The sequence below is a fragment of the Helianthus annuus genome, chromosome 15 (assembly GCF_002127325.2).
Source record: "Helianthus annuus cultivar XRQ/B chromosome 15, HanXRQr2.0-SUNRISE, whole genome shotgun sequence".
Lineage (NCBI taxonomy): Eukaryota > Viridiplantae > Streptophyta > Magnoliopsida > Asterales > Asteraceae > Helianthus > Helianthus annuus.
This window is the reverse complement of record NC_035447.2, coordinates 151257994-151277886: the sequence shown is the minus strand read 5'-3', so window position 1 is coordinate 151277886 and position 19893 is coordinate 151257994. Positions and strand designations below refer to the sequence as shown.

General features: G+C 39.4%; 1 protein-coding gene across 1 annotated transcript; it reads left to right on the top strand.

Moving 5' to 3' along the window:
• The first annotated feature begins 12813 nt into the window (after positions 1 to 12813).
• On the top strand, positions 12814 to 15035 carry LOC118487544. Its single transcript, XM_035984485.1, has 3 exons — positions 12814 to 13532; positions 13609 to 14066; positions 14832 to 15035. The coding sequence occupies exons 1-3, from the start codon at positions 12848 to 12850 to the stop codon at positions 15033 to 15035; spliced, it is 1347 nt and encodes a 448-aa protein (XP_035840378.1). The 5' UTR covers positions 12814 to 12847.
• The last annotated feature ends 4858 nt before the right edge of the window (positions 15036 to 19893 follow it).

The following is a 19893-nucleotide window of genomic DNA, read 5'->3' as shown; positions in this document are numbered from 1 at the left end:
CAAACAAGATTTTGGGGGTTACCCATATATCCAAGAAATGTTCCCCACAAAATAAGCAAGTTTGAATTTAGGTTTATATCTCGTCACAATCTACTAAATGTGTAAAAACCTACTGGCATATCATCAGTGAGATTGTTTATCACATCTTTAACTTTCCATTTCTTTAGCATGTTGTGACAGTCCACTGATTTACTATCATTTCCTCTTTTTTCAACAAAACTCATTTTTGATTTTATCATGTTTTTTATTTTATTTTTTTCAAATTTTCTAATGTTTTTGGATTTTCTGAAATTATTACTCCCCCTAAAATGCAAACACATTTAAAGAAATTTGAAAACAAACTATACAGGAAAGATTGACAACTGATTATCAAATCACTTCAAATCTACATCCACTTGGCATAAACAATCAGAACTCCCCCTTTCAACAAACTATTTTCCCATTTAGATTTCAAAAAACTTAAGTTTGTTTCAATCAAAATGGTTTTTCCGGAAAATAAGTGTTGTTAAAACCACTTGCAAGTTCAGGATTCGTCATCTTGCTTTTTAAGAAATATCAAATGCATGAAGATTACATCAAGTTCAACTTAATGACCTTGATGAATCACTAATAAGATCCAACCTCTTACCACTTGTAAATTTATTCACACCATTTAACCACATGTAGGAATAAAACATCTACACAAATTCATTTAACCATAAAAATGGTGATTCCTGCTTCACACTTACCAACCTGGAAACTCCGGCAAGTCACACTTAACCTGTAAAATTTAAAAATTTTAAGATTCATTTCACAAAATCAATTTAAGAAAGATGCCGATTCCTGATCCGCGATTACAAACTTGGGATCTCCGGCATGTCAGATTTTTTAATGAAAGAAAATGTCCACCCAAGCCTGATCAGCCTTGGGTGATACTAACACATCTTTTGTTGGGGTGTAAGTTGCTTTCTTTGTTGCATAAAAATCTTTAACCCCTTTAACCTTCCCATCGATCATCTTTCCAAAAATTTTCTTTACATTCTCATTAAACACTTTCTCAACATTAAATTCATTCTTTTCAGGATAAAATTGATCAGAGATCTCAACTTTTCCAATTTTTTGTTTAAAATTCTCAGTCCTCAATGGTGGAAAGTTCTCATCATCCATTTGAGGAATTGAGTTTTCACACTTTTTAACATGTGACTCTTCTGATTTTGTGGAATCAGATTCATCGCCAGATTTTGCCTCTGATTTCTTAACAACCCAATTTTGGTTGTCAAGCTTCACACTTCTTCTGTAAAATCTCTTTGAACATTCACAAACTTCATATGTTGAGTTTTTAAACACTTTAAATTTCTCACTTGGTGGTTCGATTTTATCAACAACAACTTCTTTTAGTTTTCCAGACACTCCCTGTTTAGTTTTTGTTGCTAACGGACAGTTCCATGCAAGGTGACCAAATTCATTGCATCTAAAACAGGTTCTTGTTTCTTTTCTCTGAACTTCATTTTTCTTCTTCTCAGCAAGAAATTCTTGATTTGATTGTCTCCAGAATGAGCTCTTCTTTTCCTCCTCAGCAGATGGTCCTGAAACAAATTTTGTATTTTTAGAGATTTTCTCATTTTAATAATTTTCAGGTGGAATAAAACCCAATCCTTTCTTTTTGTAATTACCATTATGATTTGATTTCTTTCGAAAGTCTAAACCATAATTGCAACCCATTTTCTTGTTTATCCTTTGTTGAACCTTAAGGTGTATTTTTTAGGTTTTTCAGAACGATTTAAATCTTTTATTTCAGAAATATTGATTTCTGTTAATTTGAAAACCTTTTTGATCAATTTAGTTTTAACACCTCTTATTGGAAACTTTTTATCAAAATATAATTTGTCAGAATCATTCAAAGTATATACAACTTCAAATGTTTTGTCATTCAAATTGGATTTCGACAATAAAAATTCTTTACTATAAACCCGTTTTCCCGATGATTTTGAACTCTTTTCAGATGAACTCGAACTCCCAACTGACAAACACGAACTTTCGGACTCGGACTTTAACTCTGACTCCTCATCCTTATCCAACACCTTTATCGACCATTCTTTTAATTAATTCGGACTCATGATCTGTGTCGGACGCTGTGAATGTGATGTCAATGTTGTCTGGTAATACATCAGTTAACTCGGACTCTAACTTTATATTGACCGCCTTTTTTACTTGTTCCTCATTTGGTTTTCTAGGCGAGTACCCTTCCCAAATTGGAGGCGGACACTTATTATAACAGACACTTTGTTTCTTACCAGTATCCTTCTTCTTCAACTTCTTGTCTTCAAATGCTTCAAAACCTGCAACAGTTGGATAAATTCTGTCAATTATATAATCAGAACTTGTATAACTTCTTAATAGACGTCTGATTCTTTCATTTTCTGCTTTTTCAGTTTCGAACTCTTGCTTCTATTTAGCACATTCTTCAATGTAGAAATTTATCTCTTTTTGCTTCGACATCATTGTTGCATTCATCATTTTCAAAGCGTCTTCTCTTTCAGAATTAGTTTTCTGCAAACTATTCACCGTGTTGTTTAATACATCATATGACTCTTTCAAATTCTTGATATCAAATAGCAGCTTTTCTTTCAGCTTTTCTGATTCACTAAACCTCTCGTCTTTTTCTTCACATTGTTTGCAAGATTCTGAACATGTAAGACAAGGTTTTGTGACTTCAACTATCTTTTCAACCTCCACAATCTTCTCAATCACCTTTTCTACTTCAACTATCTTCTCAACAATCTTGATTTCTTTCCTGTCTTTTGCAGCTTTTCTCTTTTTGAGTTTCTTCAGATTATCTGCAAAATAAAATTCAAAACTGTCAGAAGATAAATGAGTTTTTCCAACATTTATCTGTTCAATTTCTTCATCATCATCACTGCTTTCTGCTGAACTATCTTCTGAAGAAACAGATTTTTCATCTTCATCAGATAACACAGCCATCCATTCCTTCATCAACTCTGGCTTTTGAACAATCTGAGCAATAAAAGCTTTAACATTTGGATCAGCTGGAATGTACTTGTTCCAACTAAAACCTTCAGCCACTTTCTCATCATCTTGATCAATAATGCCATAATAAGCCTTCTTATTTGCATCTTCGATCATTTTTCCATGTGCAGTTTGTGAATCCTTTTGTTGATACGGTTGATTAGTGATTTGTTGATATATGGCTTTTCGATAATAATCATCTTTTCCAAAATGATTCTTTGCTCCACTACTCTCTTGATTTTTGCACTCTCTTTTGAAGTGACCTTTCTCCCTGCATTTAAAACAAGTAACTTTAGATTTATCAAAACCTAAAGATGAAAGATGAGCATCCAAAAAATCATTTCGTCCTGTAATCATTTTGAACTTTTCAGCTCTTCTCAGAACACTAGCTAAAGCCCACTTTATATCCATAAGTTCTAATTCCTCTGCATCTATTTGATCATAATCTTCCTTTGTTAGCATCGGATTACCAATTTTTTCTGTAATCAATCCTTCATAAGATTCCAAAGCAGTAACCAGTAAGGCCATATGATTTTTAACGACTTCCTCACAAAAAATTTGTCCATTTTGAAGATGCAATGCCACATTGCACTGAATCGTATGTCCATTACCAATAGTAGCACTTTGAACACTTGGAGGATTCACATTTGAAAACCCACTAGTGTTGACTGAACTTTGACTGACTGATCCCGATGAATCTCCTGCATTAAATGCGGTTTGGATCTTCGGACTTGCTTCAACTGTTTGAACATTTCCTTTGTAGTACAGTTTGATATCCTGTTGATGACTTGAGCTGTTCATTCTGGCAATTTTCTGCTGTTCAAGATCCTATGCCTCAAGTTTTTCAATAAACTGTCCGATAGACAATCTGCTAAACTCTCCAGAATTCTTTAAGATCATGAGATAAGTACCCCATTCTTTCTGCGGTAAAGCGTCAGCTAGCTTTTCAACCCATTCTGCTGGAGTTTTAGTAATTTTCAACTGAGACATTGTACGCACAAGATGACAATATCTCTCAGTCTTTGTAGTCTCACCAGGCATACTAGTAAACAATTCAAACTCCTTTTTCAGCAACGATGCTTTACTTTTAAGCATTTCTGTGCTTCCTTCAAATTTCTTCTTAAGTGCTTCCCAAATTGAAAACGCACTCCCGTCATGCTGAAGTAAAATAAAGATGTCTTCTTTGACAGCTTGCTGTAGGAGACTAATCATCATTTTCTCTCCTTTATAACTATCTCTCTCTTTTTCTGAAAATTCTGAGATGATTTTGTCAACATTCAACGCAGACTGTGGTCTAACATACTTGGTTTCAATACTTTCCCAAGCTCTCAGATGGTTTGCTTGAACCCAGTTTTCAAAACGATTTTTCCAGCCATGATACTCTTCAATTCCCATAAGCTTCGGGGGTTTTTGTAAAGTTCCAGTTTCGTTTTCTAAGTTCAATTGTTTTGAGCAATGGCAGCAGGAGTAGTTGAAGATGTAGCAAACGCGTTATAGAACTCTTCTTCCATGATTCGGTAACACGTTTTTCTAAAACAGACAGTTTCAAGCGGAATATCCAATCTGTTTTCAAGCGAAATATCAACCCACAAATTAAAGTGGAATAAGCAACTTGGAGCGAAATCACCAGCAAGCTTTCAAGCGAAATTAGATAGAAGCGAAATTACTGATTTCGCTTGAATCTTTTCAAGAGGAATCTGACTTGAAGCTAAAACACTGATTTCTCTTGAACCTCTTCAAGGGGAATACCAACTTTTGAAGCGAAATCAGACAATATGGAGCGGAATATCCCAAGTGAAATGTCTATCTCGAGCGGAATCACAAGGTGTTCGTTCAAGCGGAATTAGTTCGAAGGTCCATTTCTGTCATTTTTAAATCGAATTTTGCACTGATTTTTTCAAGGATGTGTTAAAATGCAATTTCCTATAAGTTGTGAAAAATTCAAACCATTTTGTCCGTTAAAACTTGTTCAATTGAAAAAAGAAGGTTTAGAAGCAAGAAAACACAACGAAATCCAGCTGAAATCTGCAGAACTCCTCCTCCTGAGCTCTGATACCACTTGTAGGATCGATTTCAGACCCGAACGAGTCGTTCAGAGGGGTTTCAACCTGTTTCGGAGGCGGAAACTAAGAAACAGATGGGGAAAACAGCTTAATACACTATAATATGCCTTGTATATTGATCTGCAACTGTTTACAATCAGACGGCACTTCGGCAGCACCTCGGTACCGGAATTACACAACTGATGCCATGATTTCGCTTGGAACAACTATTTATAGGGCAAGGGGTTCCACTTGAAAGTGTCAAGAACCATTTCAAGCGGAATCACTTGATTGTGATTTCGCTTGAAACTGTTACTTTACATTTCAAGTGGAATCAACCCCATTCAAGCGAAATCAGATTTAGAACACACCTAAACCCTATTTTCTCGTACAACATGCCCTGGTCTAACAATCTAGAGTAAGACTCGATACAAGACGAAGTCGACAGATGTATGCACCTACACAAAGTGAAAGGACGATCCAAACCCTAGAAGATATGCTCAGGGCATGTGTCATCCACTTCGGGGGAAATTGGGATGACCACTTACCACTAATAGAATTCTCCTATAATAACAGTTATCATACAAGCATCAGTGTTGCCCCATTCGAAGCACTTTATGGATGAAAGTGTCGAACTCCAGTATGCTGGGCAGAAATATGAGAAAGTCAATTATCAGGTTCCGAGATTGTACAGGAAACCACCGACAAGATAACTCAAATAAAGGAAAGACTAAAAACGGCTCGAGACTGCCAGAAGAGTTATGCAGACAATCGACGTAAGCAGTTAAAATTTCAAGTTGGAGACAAGGTACTATTGAAAGTTTCTCCTGGGAAAGAGGTAGTTCGATTCGGTAAGAAAGGAAAACTGAGTCCAAGGTATATAGGACCATTTAACTTTCCGCTTTTGATTATTCTCTTTACCAAACATATGGGGATCCAATCACGATCTTAAATTATCCAACGAATAGGACCAGTTGCCTATCAATTGCAACTACCAGTAAAGTGGGATTCGAAAAGAGGACCTGAGTACACATGGGAACTGGAATCGGAAATGAAGTGAAAGTATCCTTACTTGTTCCAATAAATCTCGAGGACGAGATTTTAAATAAGGTGGGGAGGATGTAACGACTAACACAAAAATGTCCTAAAACGCTCCGTAAGTGAAAACCCGAACCCCTAAAACCCTAATTTTTATGAAAAATCAAGTAAATCAAGTTTTAATGCTCGCTCGCGGGCCGCGAAAGACTAATCCAAGGTCTTCGCGGGGCGCGACAGACCTGTGAGTCTCCGGAAAAGCATCAGGGCCACGTGTCACACACGTGGCAAGCCTAGGGCATGACACGGCAGCCCTAGCCGTAGCTAGGTTGGCCCTCGCGGGGCGCGAAGGATGGCCTTTAGGCTTTCGCAGGCCGCGAGAAAGGCAAAATTCAGCTATAAATAGAATGTTGCATGGGCAGTCTCTGTGCTCGAAAATTTTCATAAAATCTGCTTTCCTTCTGTTCGAAATCACAATTTAAAGTATCAAGACGCTGCTACGATAATGGGGTAATAACTCGATCACTGCTACGATGCAATGTCCGATCGATTAAAACCGATTCGATGGATGTTTAAGTTCTGCCGAAATCTTGGGCTATACTTTGTCATTCGTCGTGAGGGTTTCGATCTCGTGAGTTATCGTAAAAGTTGTATTAAGTTACTAACCTAGTTTCGTTTGCATTTTTATTTAACTAGGTTACTGGCTTAATCAGTAGGCAGACTCTGTCCGTTTAACTCTGCAATGTGAGTCATTCTGTTTTTATCAAATTGCTTTGTAAAATCCTAAATGTTTTCCAGTTATAATTACAGGGATTAAGTCTTTGCAAATCTTTAATTACTGGCAGTAAGTGGGGTATTGTGCACATTACTGTTGTTTTATCACTCTTAGGTGGGCGAGCCTAATTAGTGATATATGTCATTATTGGGTGACAGGACCCAATAGTAATATGACCACAGTCATAGATCCAGTGGAGTGACAACTGGACCAGATAATTATAAGATAGGGGCAATTGTAATCGCTCTTAATAATGTAAATTATAACAATGTGTCTTTTGTACAAATTGAATGTACTCGCCAGTATTTCCCGCCGATCAAATCTTTTTAAAACATGTTTCAGGTGATTTACTGTGAACAAGGAAATGTGTCGCGTAGCACTCCAGCTTGAATGAAGTGGCTCAGTAAATAAATAAACATGTTTTTTGAAAGTAGGGGATTTCCCAGTGAAATTCCTTTATTGTAAAATACGGGGTTTGTCCCGAAACATATAATAAATTAATCCAGTGTTTTCAGTTTAAACGATCCTGTTAAAATTTCCGCTGCCAAATTAAACACCAATACCACGGGTTTCTGTCCCGCGGCTTCTGAACCGAGTAAAACGGGTCGGGGGCCGTGACACTACATTACCTGATGGTGGGGATACTACACTCAATCAAGAAGAATGGCCTTCAGATGATTCTGGTGATGATGATTACGATCCAGACAGAATTGAAAAACATGAAAATAGTTGCAGTAATAGCAGAGCTTGCTCTGCAGGCGAATCTTCTGACGATAATGCTGTCACCAGTAACTGCAATCCATTGTCAGTAGACACCGTTGTTCAGTACACCTTCCTCGACTAATCGTCGGTAGCCCAACTCCGACATACCTGTCACCCATCTAGACAACACCATCGTCGCTGACTTTAAGTCCCATCGGGAAGAACCACCGTCACTACTTTTTAACCACCATCGTCACATTTCAGACCCGTGAAAAACCACCATCGTGAATCAATAGTTGCTATAATACTATGAGAGGTTTTGTGTCCAGTTCTAGGTTTCAGTTACCCTGGGTTTTGCAAGGTTGTGAGGGGTTTTCTTCCAGATATGAAGTCCGACCACAATATCGTAATCGGAGGTGGTCGGAAATTAGAAAGATGCAGAGATGTCAGTGGTCTGCGGCTTAGGAACACATGACAAAAATAGGTAATCTTTTTGTTTAGGGTTTGATTTGATCTCAAAATGTGTTGTAAGAACTGATTTTGTGTGAAAGGGGCAGGTGTTGGTGTGGCTTGTTGATGGCAGGTGGTTGGAATAATGTGGGTTGGTGGTGATGTTGCAGGTGTTGTGTGTTGGTGTAGGTGGTTCGGGGTGGTGTGGTGGTAGGCAGTGGTCAATGCGACAATGCCTCCAATGATTGCAACTATTAAAAATATAGGGTGATTATATATATTTAGTTATACATATTTTTGTTTTATTTATGAAAATTATTTTTAAAGTTAAAAGACTATAAATTACCCTTATGTGATCAAAATTAACTGAAAATTTTAATCATATTAGTGTTAAAGGACTTAAAGTGTAATTAGTTTTCCAAATAAAGGATTGTGCCTCTAATTATTGAAATTAAAGGGTATCAATTGCAATCCGATACAAACATAAAGGACGAAAAATGTAATTTACCCAAAAAAATAACTAGGACAATGAGAACACGTGAAAACACGTGAAAACACAAGAATTTCCTTTGAAAACTTTATTAATATTTAAAAAAAAAAGAAACAAGTGAAAACACAATAGATTTATATTTCTTATATACTACGCTAAGGCTCGAGGGTGTAGAGGACGTCATCTCTCCACCTCATCCATGTATAGCTCCCACAAGGCTCCATCACTACACCCTCCATTTTAAGAGAGGGGTGTCATCCTTACTTCGCCACCATGGTAACGCCAAAGTTGAAAGGTTCAGGTGGGGCCCACTAGTTTTAATCCAATGAAATCTTTTTTTTTAATTTTGTTTAATTAGGGGCTCCATCCACACCATGCAAATTAAAGGGGGGCGTGGATCCTACGTGTCGTTTACGTGGCCTGATAAAGCCCCTAGGAGACTCCAACCACACCCTCCAGCCTAACAAGTGTGTATATTTTTGTAAAACACGATTTGTGAAATACAAGAATATTGAATACAACTAGTCTTATACTTCCGGTTTGTATCCAGACTAGACAACATAAAACTAAGGCGGCAAATGTTTTGTTGTAAGGTTAAAAGACGAATGGATGATTGGGCATTCATAGTATTGCAACCTCAGAGTAAGCATGTGGTTCGCCGCCATGCATGGCCTTGATGATATTGATTAATGTTCTTTCAAATAACACAATTATTGTCTTCTAACCCAAAAAAGCCCTTTATGTCGACGAATATAAGTTTTTTTTTTCTATATAAAAAAATTTAATATTCCAAAATAAAGTAAAATTCAATTATTTGGTATTTGGTTTCATTAGTGCGTATGTTACAAGCATCTTATAATCCAAAAGCTTGGATGACAAGTATACTACATTGATATAATAATAGATCGAAGTTTTCAATATTCTCCTTTTTATATAAAAAATGATATATAAAACGAATCTTTTACACTTGAAGGTTGTATAAAGTCTGTTTAAAACTGACGTTTTGCAAATAAGCTTTTGATATTTCATTTCAAAAATGTTGTTCACCAAAGCCTAATATAAAACCCATGACAGCATGCCATTGACAAAGAACGCACTTCAATATACTTTTTCTTAAGTCTTCAAACACAAGGCAGGTTGATGGAGGGCAACTAACTTGAAGAAGTTAGCTAACTAAACTTTGACAATAAACTTGCGGATTCAAGCTTGATTAAGAACCGGTGCCAACATATGTGTACCTAGGACTACAGACGAACTGAATGTTCAACGAACCGTTCGTGAACCATTCGACGGGAAGTTCGTAACGTTCGTTCTTTTAATAAACGAACGAACATGAACAAGAAATTTCATTCAATTAGTTAAATGAACGAACATAAACAAGAAATTTCGTTCAATTAGTTAAATTAACGAACATGCATCAGGTCTCGTTCGTTCAACTGTGTTCGTAAACATTCGGTAATGTGTTCGTTAACATTCGTTCATTTATGATCGTTCATGTTTGTTTTTTTATTGTTAATTAAAGATTTTTTTACTTTTATATATTTTATCTGAACTTTTTGTATTCTTTAACTTTTATTTATTTTATTATCCTAACAATTAAACTAGGAAACTCTATTTCTACCTTGTTTATGCATCGTTCCTATTTCTTTTCTTATTATTCACATCGAAAAATACTATTAACCTCCTATTCATGATTAGGGCTTCAAGTTCTAGTTTTGCTCTCTCCGCCATCCACCCTTAGCCTTCATCGCTTTGCCGAATTTATTTGTGCTTGTTTGTGTTCGTGAACCGTTTGTGAAAACATTCACTTCCTTAACAAACGGACACAAACATAATATCTCGTTCGGTAAGAGCTCATGAACTGTTCGTGAACACAATCATTTCCTTAACGAACGAACAAGAACAAGGTCTTGTTCGTGTTCGTTCGATTCGTTTACAGCCAGTGGCGGACGCAAGATTTTTTTCCATTGGGGTATATTTTTTGTGTAAGAACTTTTCACAACCAAACATTAAGATTTCCGGGTTGGTCATTGTAGTCGGGTTAGGGCTAGGAAATAATGTAGAAGCATTTAGTGGATATGAAACCACTACATTACTAAGAACCGTTTTTAAGCATCAAGTTATCAAATAGTGGTGATTAATAAGTTGTTTGGAACCAATAGCTACCTAACAACACAATTACTTCGCATAACTTCAAAATTTTGTTTAAGTTTTTTTATGAACGCTACTATATGTTTGAAGTCTTCTTTAGTAATGTAATGTGAAATAGGAGGTCAATATGGATTTTAAAACACTAGTTTAATATTGATGGAAAAAATATAAACTAAAAAAAAAGGATATGTAAGTCTTGAACTTGAGATCTATTTGTTAGAACACAAGGGGTTTTTACTACCACACCATATTTGTTTTTAATATTATGGAGTCCAACTAAATTATTTTATGAGATCTTTGAAAAATTTAACATACTGACTCTACTAGTTTAAAAGAAAAAAATTAGGGTTCGTAGACCCTGACCCGCACCATATGTGTCTGCCCCTGTTTACAGCCCTATGTGAACCTACCCATTGAGTACCAAGTGACACCACACCTTTTCTCTATATTATCTATGTAACTGGAAGTTGGTTAAGTTCATTGTTTTTCAAACAATTTGTCTCTCCATTTTCCTATTGAGAGGGGAAAATAAAGTGGAAAAAAAAGGCTCGAACCTGCGCCTTTTATTAAGAAACACTACATATCAATCATTTTATCAAATACCAATACAAATCTAATTAAGAAAAAAACATGTATATATACAATAACATCGTCTGAGGAATGAGATCTCTGGAGTTACTATTCACAAACTTTATTTTATAATTTATAATTTATAATATATATAATATATAGTGACTCCTATTAAAAATTTAACTTAAGGTAGTGAGATGCAAATATTTCAAATTATAAGCCAAATTTACATATTATTTCAATATGCCAAAATTAAACAACCCCAATTAATTAAATTAGCCCGATTGTTAGCCCGTTCCCCTAAATGCTTTCAATCAATAATTTCTAAGACTGGTGGGTGTGGACGTTGCTTGCTTGGCGTTTTGGCCCTTTAACGCCAGGTGTTCCACTCCGGGTTGGCATTTTGGTGGGCGTTGCCCGCTTGGTGTGGCAACTGTGCTTGGCATGGGGCGCTAGCCTGGGGTGACATGTCTGGCAATGGTTGGCTGGGTGTTGATGACCGTTTGGCTAGCCCCCTCCACAACTCCGGCCTGGCCACGCCCCTTCCACACTCCACGTTTTTGGGTGTGGACTGATGGAGCCCACACCTACCACATGTCGAGCAATGCCCCTAACCCAAACCCCTCTACACCCCATAGTCTAAAGCTACATTGGTCATTGCTTGCTGTTGATGCAACAAACACGGGACCAAGGATGGTAGCTGGACTGGTCAGGCAAAAGGGCTGAAAGGTTTGATTTTGCCTAACGCAGGTCGCGGGGTCCCTCCACGTTTGCAAAACGTGGAAGGAGGTTCACTAGTATATTTGAGTTATTTGCTTTGAAGTTCTTTCTCCAAGATTGACTCGGATCCAGAAAGAGAGCAAATAGAATGAATGAGATGAATCTGATGAAGAGTCATTTGGAAGTGACAAGAACTCCTCAAATGACAAGAGATTAAGGAATCTCTCTGCTTTTCGGAATGTCTTTGAAGTGTTATTGAGCTGTCTTCTTATAGTGGAAGACACTTCTCGAAATGGCATGGACTATACTAGTGAGACCTGTTTGCTTATGGAGGGTTTCCCCTTTTGGGGTTGAAGGCTTTGGACCCCTGGTTAATAGGGTGTGCCTGTGCAGACCTGCTCTGACTTTGTGAGTTGGTGAGCGTGAGTTGGTGGGACGAGTTGGTGGACATGACTAGTTACTGTTCCTCGATTCCCTCATTATACAGCTTTTCATCCGATGAACCTTTCAACCTTTTAAGCTCTTTGCATATTAATAGTTTTATTTGTCCTTGGGCTACCCCTGTCGTCAGCCCCCCAAGTCAGAGGTTTTTGGGGTATTATGCTCAAAGACTTCTGACTTTTATGCATGTCTTTTAAAGGCTTCAAGGGTTCGTTGTTTGGAGGCTTGAAGGGTTTGAGGCGGTTACTTTTTTGAATTTTGAAATTTAATCGATTTGACAGTTGATTTGACATGTGTCAGGCGGCGGATTGGCAGAGATTTTTATTTTTATCTTTAATACCCTTACTTTACTCTTATATTCATTTTTACAGTTACAAAACTTCATCGTTTTCCCTTCAATCATTCACAGTTTTTCCTTCCTCAGGTTAGTTTTCTTCTCCATTTTCACTTTTACTTTTTCCGATCATGGGTGCCCTTAAGGATTTAGCGAGGTCATTCTCTCGGATGACCCAAGAGGAGGTAGACCTATTTTGCCTTGAATATGGTATCGATAAAAAGTTTAATCCCACCGCCCCTTCTTGTGATGTTTCTATTGACAAACCGATTCCAGGTTCGATTGCTTTGTATTGTCGCCATTTTCAATGGTCCAATCTTCGTTACCCTTTCTCGCTTTTTGTTCTAAACTTGCTTGAGTATTACCGAGTATCTTTTGGGCAAGTTCATCCAAAAGGAATGGCTAGGGTTTTGCACTTTGAAGTGCTCTGTCGTGCTCTTGGCTATGATCCATCTCTGTTGCTTTTTCGGAGGTTTTTTCGTTTAGCCAAAAATGGCGATTGGTTTACTTTTGAAGCGACAAAGGTTGATACTTGCCTTGTTTCGTCAATGGTTACAACCCTTGGGTCCTGGAAGGATCAGTTTTTCTGGGTTTCTGATTCTATCATCCCTTTTAAAATGATATGGAGGCGTCCGGATGCTGTTCTCAATGATCCGGAACCTTCTGAGTCTGATTTGAACGATGCCTTTCTTTCAGCCATTCGGGGGTGCCCTTCGAGGGTTCGTCCCTTTCCCGAACATTTGTTAGTGCTTTTAGGGGTTAGTAATATTTGGGCAAAAGCCGATCGTGATCCGGTGTTAATGAGAAATGGCGTTGGTATGCATTTTCCCCTTTTATGCCTTTTTACTTTACTTTGTTTGTGACTTATTTTTCTTTGTTTGTTTTTTGGCAGTTATGTCTGCTTTGGACTTCATCAAGAGTGACGATACGTCCGATGTTATTTTTGAAGATGCTCCAACTGTTCCGGGTGAGAATGTTGTGGTGAGAACTTCTGAGCAAAGGTTTGAGGGCACGGGTTATGCTAATGTTGCCAATGTTAAGGGTTTTACCAAGTCTACTGCCCCTAAGTCTTCAAGTCACCGATCTTCTCGTCGTTTGCTGAAAGCTGGGCCTCAATCCACTTCCACTGAGCCAGTGGATTTGACTGATGATATTGAGGTTTCAGAGGATCAGGTTGAAGCGGGTGTTGAACAAGATAAGGAGTTGGTTGTTCATGGCAAGAAGGTTCGAGGTAAGAAGGTTACTCCTGTTCAAGAATCATCAAGCAGGGACGTTGGAGGGTTGGACCCTGAAGGTGTTTATGTGCCTGCTTGGCAAGTGAAGAATGATGATACCTTCAAGGATGCTGCCGTTTGTGAGGATGCTCTTAGTCATCTTGCTCCTCCCTCTGTTCGTGAAACCATTGCTGAGATGGACGATGACTTTATGTTATCTCGCATGGTTTTAACTACTTGCAACCTTGCTGCCATGCTTCCCCAAGGGATTACACGCTTTCGCCAAAGGATGCGGGAGTATGAGGATTTCTCTAAGAAGAAGGACAAAATGAAATCCTCCCTAGCATCGATGAAGAAGGAAGTGGCTGGGTTTGCAGAGAAGGAGGCGGCGTGGAAGAAAGAGGTTGATGATCTAAAGAAGATGCATGCCATTGAGATGGGTGACCTAAGGAAGAGCTTTGAAGCAAATTTGTTGAAGCTGAAGGCTGATCGAGAGGCCTTATCTGTCCAGCAGCAGGCTTTTCGTGAAGAAAAGGAAGGGTTGAAAGCTTCAGTTGGTCAGGTGACTGCTGACAATCAATGGTTGATCGAGCATGGTTTCCAGCAGGTGGTTACTTACCTTTTGCACTCCAAGGAATTTAACTCTGCCCTTGGTGATGTTTACACGAAGCTGCTGAACCTGGGGAAGCATCAAGGCCTTACTGCTGGCTATAAACTTCATGAATCTGGACAACCTTTGGAGAAGTCCCCCATGTTTCGCCCCGAGGCTTCTGATATCTTCAAGGCTTCTGTTGAGCAGATGGAGAGGCTAACCTACCCTTACATTCATGAGGTATCCTCTTGTTCTGGTAAGCCTTTGTCTGTTTTACAGGGATTGAAGCCTGAGGGGTTGAATGAGAAGGTTTGTGCTGAGGTTTTGGGTTCTTTGTCGAGGAAGAGGTCTTACTCTGGGGACAGTGATGATACCCTTTCGAGTCTTCCTGATACCTCAAAGGATGCTGGTTTGGAAACCTCTGCTGTTGGTGGTGAGGAAGGTGCCAAGATGAAGAAGACTAAGAAAGCCAAAAAGTCTAAGGGTGAAAGTTCTAAACCCTCTGATAACTGACATTTATTCGTAGCTTTCTTAGCAAACATTTTATGTTTTGTAATGTTTTAAACAATGTTTAGGTTTTGGGGACCCTTAAGGTTCCTATGGTTGGTTGGTTGGGCCTATATGGCCGTTGAACATTAGTTTTATTTGCAAGTCACTAGGGCTTGCTTTAACTGTCTTATGAAGGTCTTTTATGGCCTTTCTAACTTATGACATGATGGTTGTTGTTGGTGTTTTTGTTTGTTTCATTTGCTCGGTTTGCTTTGTGGTGTTTCAACCCTTAAAGCCTTTTGCATAGCTATTGATGGGTTGAAGCCTTTAACCTTTCAGGCTTAGCACCTATTGGTTGAACTTTGTGTGGCTTCTAGTTTGGTTTGTATGTTTGGTTGATAGGCTTGTTTATTTATTCTTGCCTTGTCTTTCTTTACTTTGTCTTTATGTTTTTTACACTTTAAAGGGTTCAGTGCTGCAGTCACTTTGCCTTAGTGCTTATCATCAAGACGTAGTATCTATCCTTTTCTTTTATTTCATTGTAATTTGTTTGATTTCGTAAGTCTATTTATTGAGTACCTTTTTTAGACTTAAGGAACGATTGGTGTAGGCTGTTCAAACCTGTCTATGAGACATTGTTGTTTTCCTTTGATAAGTCTCATGGAGTTGTATTGATCTAGGAACTCACCCCTTATATAGGTCCATTCAACCCTTGAACCTATTGAGCGATGTGGCCTGGGAGCTCATCCCCTTACATGGCCCTTGCCATGGAGTTTTTTGCTAGGTTCTCAACCTGATATTAGGATAGGAAGACAAGTTTGACAAAATGATTTCATTCATTCAAGCAGTATCTGCTTTTACAAAAGGTTTCTTGTTTTCATACAAACCCAACTTTCTAAACATAGAATTTTCTTAAAGTTTTTCCGTTCCAGTGCCTTGGGAGCCTTTTGCCTTCTAGATCTCCCAGCTTGTAGGATCCTCCTTTGTGTGCTTCGAGGATGGTGTATGGACCTTCCCATTTCGGTCCTAGTTTTCCCTGATTTTCTTTTTTGCTTGCTTCGTTGTTTCTGAGGACAAGATCCCCTGGCTTGAATCGTTCGTTCTTGACCTTCTTGTTGTAATAGCTTTCCATCCTTTGCTTGTATTTGGCTTCTTGTATTGCTGCTTGATCCCGGGCCTCTTCTAAGAGTTGTAAGTTCAACATGGTCTCTTGTGTGTTTACCTCGGGATCCATGTTGACAATTCGTTGGGTTACAACTCCTATTTCAGCGGGGATTACGGCTTCGGATCCGAATACCAAGCTATAAGGTGTTTTTCTGTGACTTGCTTTTTCTGTTGTTCTGATTGCCCATAAAACGCTAGGCAATTCTTCCAGCCAATTACTTTCGTATCTCCCCAATCTTGTTTTGATGCCTTCCACTATGCTTCTGTTGGTCCTTTCAACCTGACCATTTGACTGCGGGTAAGCCACTGAGCTGAAGATTTGGTTGATCCTGTACTCCTTGCACCAAAGGCTGAAGGGTTTCTCAGCGAATTGTTTCCCATTATCGGTGACGATTACCCCTGGCAGCCCATAGCGGCATATGATATTCTCCCATACAAAGTCTATGATTTGCTTTCCTGTGATCTTGGCAAGGGGTTTGACCTCTGGCCATTTGCTGAAGTAATCAATTGCTACCAACAGGAATTTTACTCCCCCTTTGCTTGGAGGGAATGGTCCAACAATGTCCATTCCCCATTTATGGAATGGCCATGCTGAAGTTATGGGGACCAAGTCATGTTTTGGACTTTTTGGTATTGGGGAGTGGATTTGGCAGGCATCGCATTTCTTCAATTGCTCGACGGTATCCCGATGCATTGAAGGCCAGAAATATCCCAAGTTCATGAGTTTTGCAACCACCGACCTAGCTCCGAAATGAGCTCCACATATTCCTTCATGTACTTCTTTGACCAAATACTTGCTTTGTTCAGGGCCCACACACCTTAGCAATGGTGCAAGGTATCCTTTTTTATAGAGGATTTCTCCTTGCAACACATATTGTCTTGCTTTGATCTTTACCCTTTCAGCTTCTATTTGATCACTCGGTAGTTCGTTGTTTTGAAGGAATTTCTTTATGGGAGTCATCCAATTTGGATCTTCCTCGGTGACCACATCTTGTACTTCCAATTCGTCAATTGAACGAGCCTTCAACACTTCAACCAACACCTTTTTTGTGAGGTGGGCGAATGTGAGGGACGCTAACTTGCTTAAGGCGTCAGCCTTTTTGTTTTGGGATCTTGGAATCTGTTTGATGTTGCATGCTTGGAAGGTGTTCATTAATTCCTTCGATTTTTCTTTGTACCTTCTCATGTTGGGCTCCTTGGCGACATAGCTGTCATTGACTTGGCTTGATACTAGTAGCGAATCAGTGAACATTTCAAGCTTTTTGACTTTCATTTCTTTGGCTAACCGGAGGCCAGCGATCAGTGCTTCGTATTCAGCCTCGTTATTAGTGGTCTGAAAGTTGAAACGAAGAGCATATGTGAATTCTAGCCCCTCAGGGTTGATTAGGATTACACCAGCTCCTGACCCTTCAACGCTTGAAGCCCCGTCGGTGAACAGTTTCCAGGCTTCAGGGTTGGAGGGTTCAGTGGTTGTGGTGTTTACTTCTTCAGTCTTTTGGCTTGGGATTTCTACTAGGAAGTCAGCCAAAACCTGAGCTTTGATTGCTTTTCATGGGACATAGGTGATGTTATGTTCACCTAGTTCCACTGCCCATTTTGCCAATCTACCTGAGTTTTCAGGCTTTTCAAGCACGTTCTTGACAGGTTGGTCAGTGACCACTTGTATAGGATGTGCTTGAAAGTATCTTCTAAGCCTTCTGGCTGTTTGGACCAAGGCTAGGGCTAGTTTTTCAAGGGGAGGATATTTGGTTTCAGCTAGTTTTAAAGTTTTGCTGAAAAAATAGACGGGTACCTGAGCCTTGTCCCTTTCAATGGTGAGGACTGCACTGATGGCTTCGTCGGCGACTGAGAGGTACACCGATATGAGCTCCCCAGTTTCTGGTGCTGCAATATCTGGTAGTGAAGCAAGGTGCTGCTTCATTTGATTGAAAGCTTCCTCAGCCTCATCGGTCCATCTGAAATCTTTCTTATCTGAACAATTCTTGAGCGTTTTGTAGAATGGTAGAGACCTTTCGGCCAGTTTTGAGGTAAAACGCTTCAAGGCTGCAAGCTTTCCGTTCAAGCTTTCAACCTCCTTCTTGGTTCTTGGTGGTTTAGCTTCGAGAACAGCTTTTACTTTGTTGGGGTTGGCCTTGATGCTTTGTTTTCCAACAATATGACCCAGGAATTTTCCTTCATCAAATCCGAACGAACATTTTTCCGGGTTAAGCTTCATGTTGATTTTTCTAAGATTTTTGAAGGTTTCTTGGATGTCGTCAAGCATCTGGTATTCCGTTTTGCTTTTGATCACCAGGTCATCGACATATGCTTCCATGCTTCTTCCAATTTGGCTTTCGAAAGCTTTATCGACGAGTCGTTGGTAAGTGGCTCCTGCGTTTTTGAGGCCAAAAGGCATCTTTTGGTAACAGAAAATGCCCTTGTCTGTGTGGAAAGCCGTTTTTTCTTCATCCTCTTCTTTCATGAGGATCTGGTGATAGCCTTTGTATGCATCAAGGAAGCATTTGAACGGGTATCCCGTGAGGGAATCAACCTTAAGGTCAATTTCTGGGAGCGGGTAGCAATCTTTAGGACAAGCTTTGTTAAGATCCTTGAAATCTATACACATTCTCCAAGAGTTGTCGGGTTTCCGGACCATGACAGGATTAGCAATCCATGATTGATACTTAACCTCTCGGAGAATGCCAGCTGATACAAGCTTTTCAACCTCTTGGCAAGCTGCCAGGCTTCTTTCAGGTGCCAAACTTCTTTTCTTTTGAACCACTGGCTTGACATTCGGTGGTATTCTTAGCTCATGTTCAGCAATGCTTCGAGGGATCCCGGTCATGTCCTCGGGAGACCAGGCGAACACATCGCTGTGATGTTTTAGCAGTTTTTCAAGGTATGAAAGAGTATCTTGAGAGAGGTTAGGATTGACCCTTATCCGCTGTTCGGGGTACTTAGGGTTGATGACTAACCCCTGCTTGTCTTTTTCGTCATTAGAACTCTCTCCTTCGATCAGGTAAGCTTCCTGAGAGGGTTGAAGGGTTGCAATTCCTCTCTCAGTGGGAAACTTGACGGTGCCATGGCCAACAGATACAGCCATGTAAAATGCACATTGTCCGGGCCTCCCTATGATTACGTCGTAATTGGAAGGGATGTTGATAACCACGAAGGTTAATGATCGGGTTCTTTCCTTTGATCCCTCCTTAAGACAGACATCAAGGGTTATTTGCCCCAAAGGCTTCAGGGTTATATCAGCGATACCCTTTATGGATGTCCCGGAGGGTTGAAGCCTTGAACGCTCCTCGTTGCTTAGTTGATTGAAAAATTTCTCGAACATGATTTCAGTGGCTTCTCCCGTGTCTATGTATGCTTTGCATGTTTGCAAGGTACCCACGATGGCTTCAACCACAAGGGGACCAGGGAACGGGTCCTTCCTTGTTGGGGGGAAGCAGACACACTGAAGCTCCCAATCCTCCAACCGTCGCTTCTTGTACGGGACCTTTTCATTAGAACATACCATGTTTACTTCCTTCCCTTTGTTTTCAGCCATCTTGTCTCGAACTCCCTTGACCAGGTGGGCAAGTTCTCCTGATTTGACAGCCTCTTCAATTCTCTTTTTCAGCTGGAAGCAATCGTTGGTGTGATGTCCCTTTTCTTCATGGAATTCACAGAACTGAGTGGAGTTCTCGTTTTTCCGACTTTTGGGAAGAGGCCTGGGAGGTCTGAAGTTTTGCTT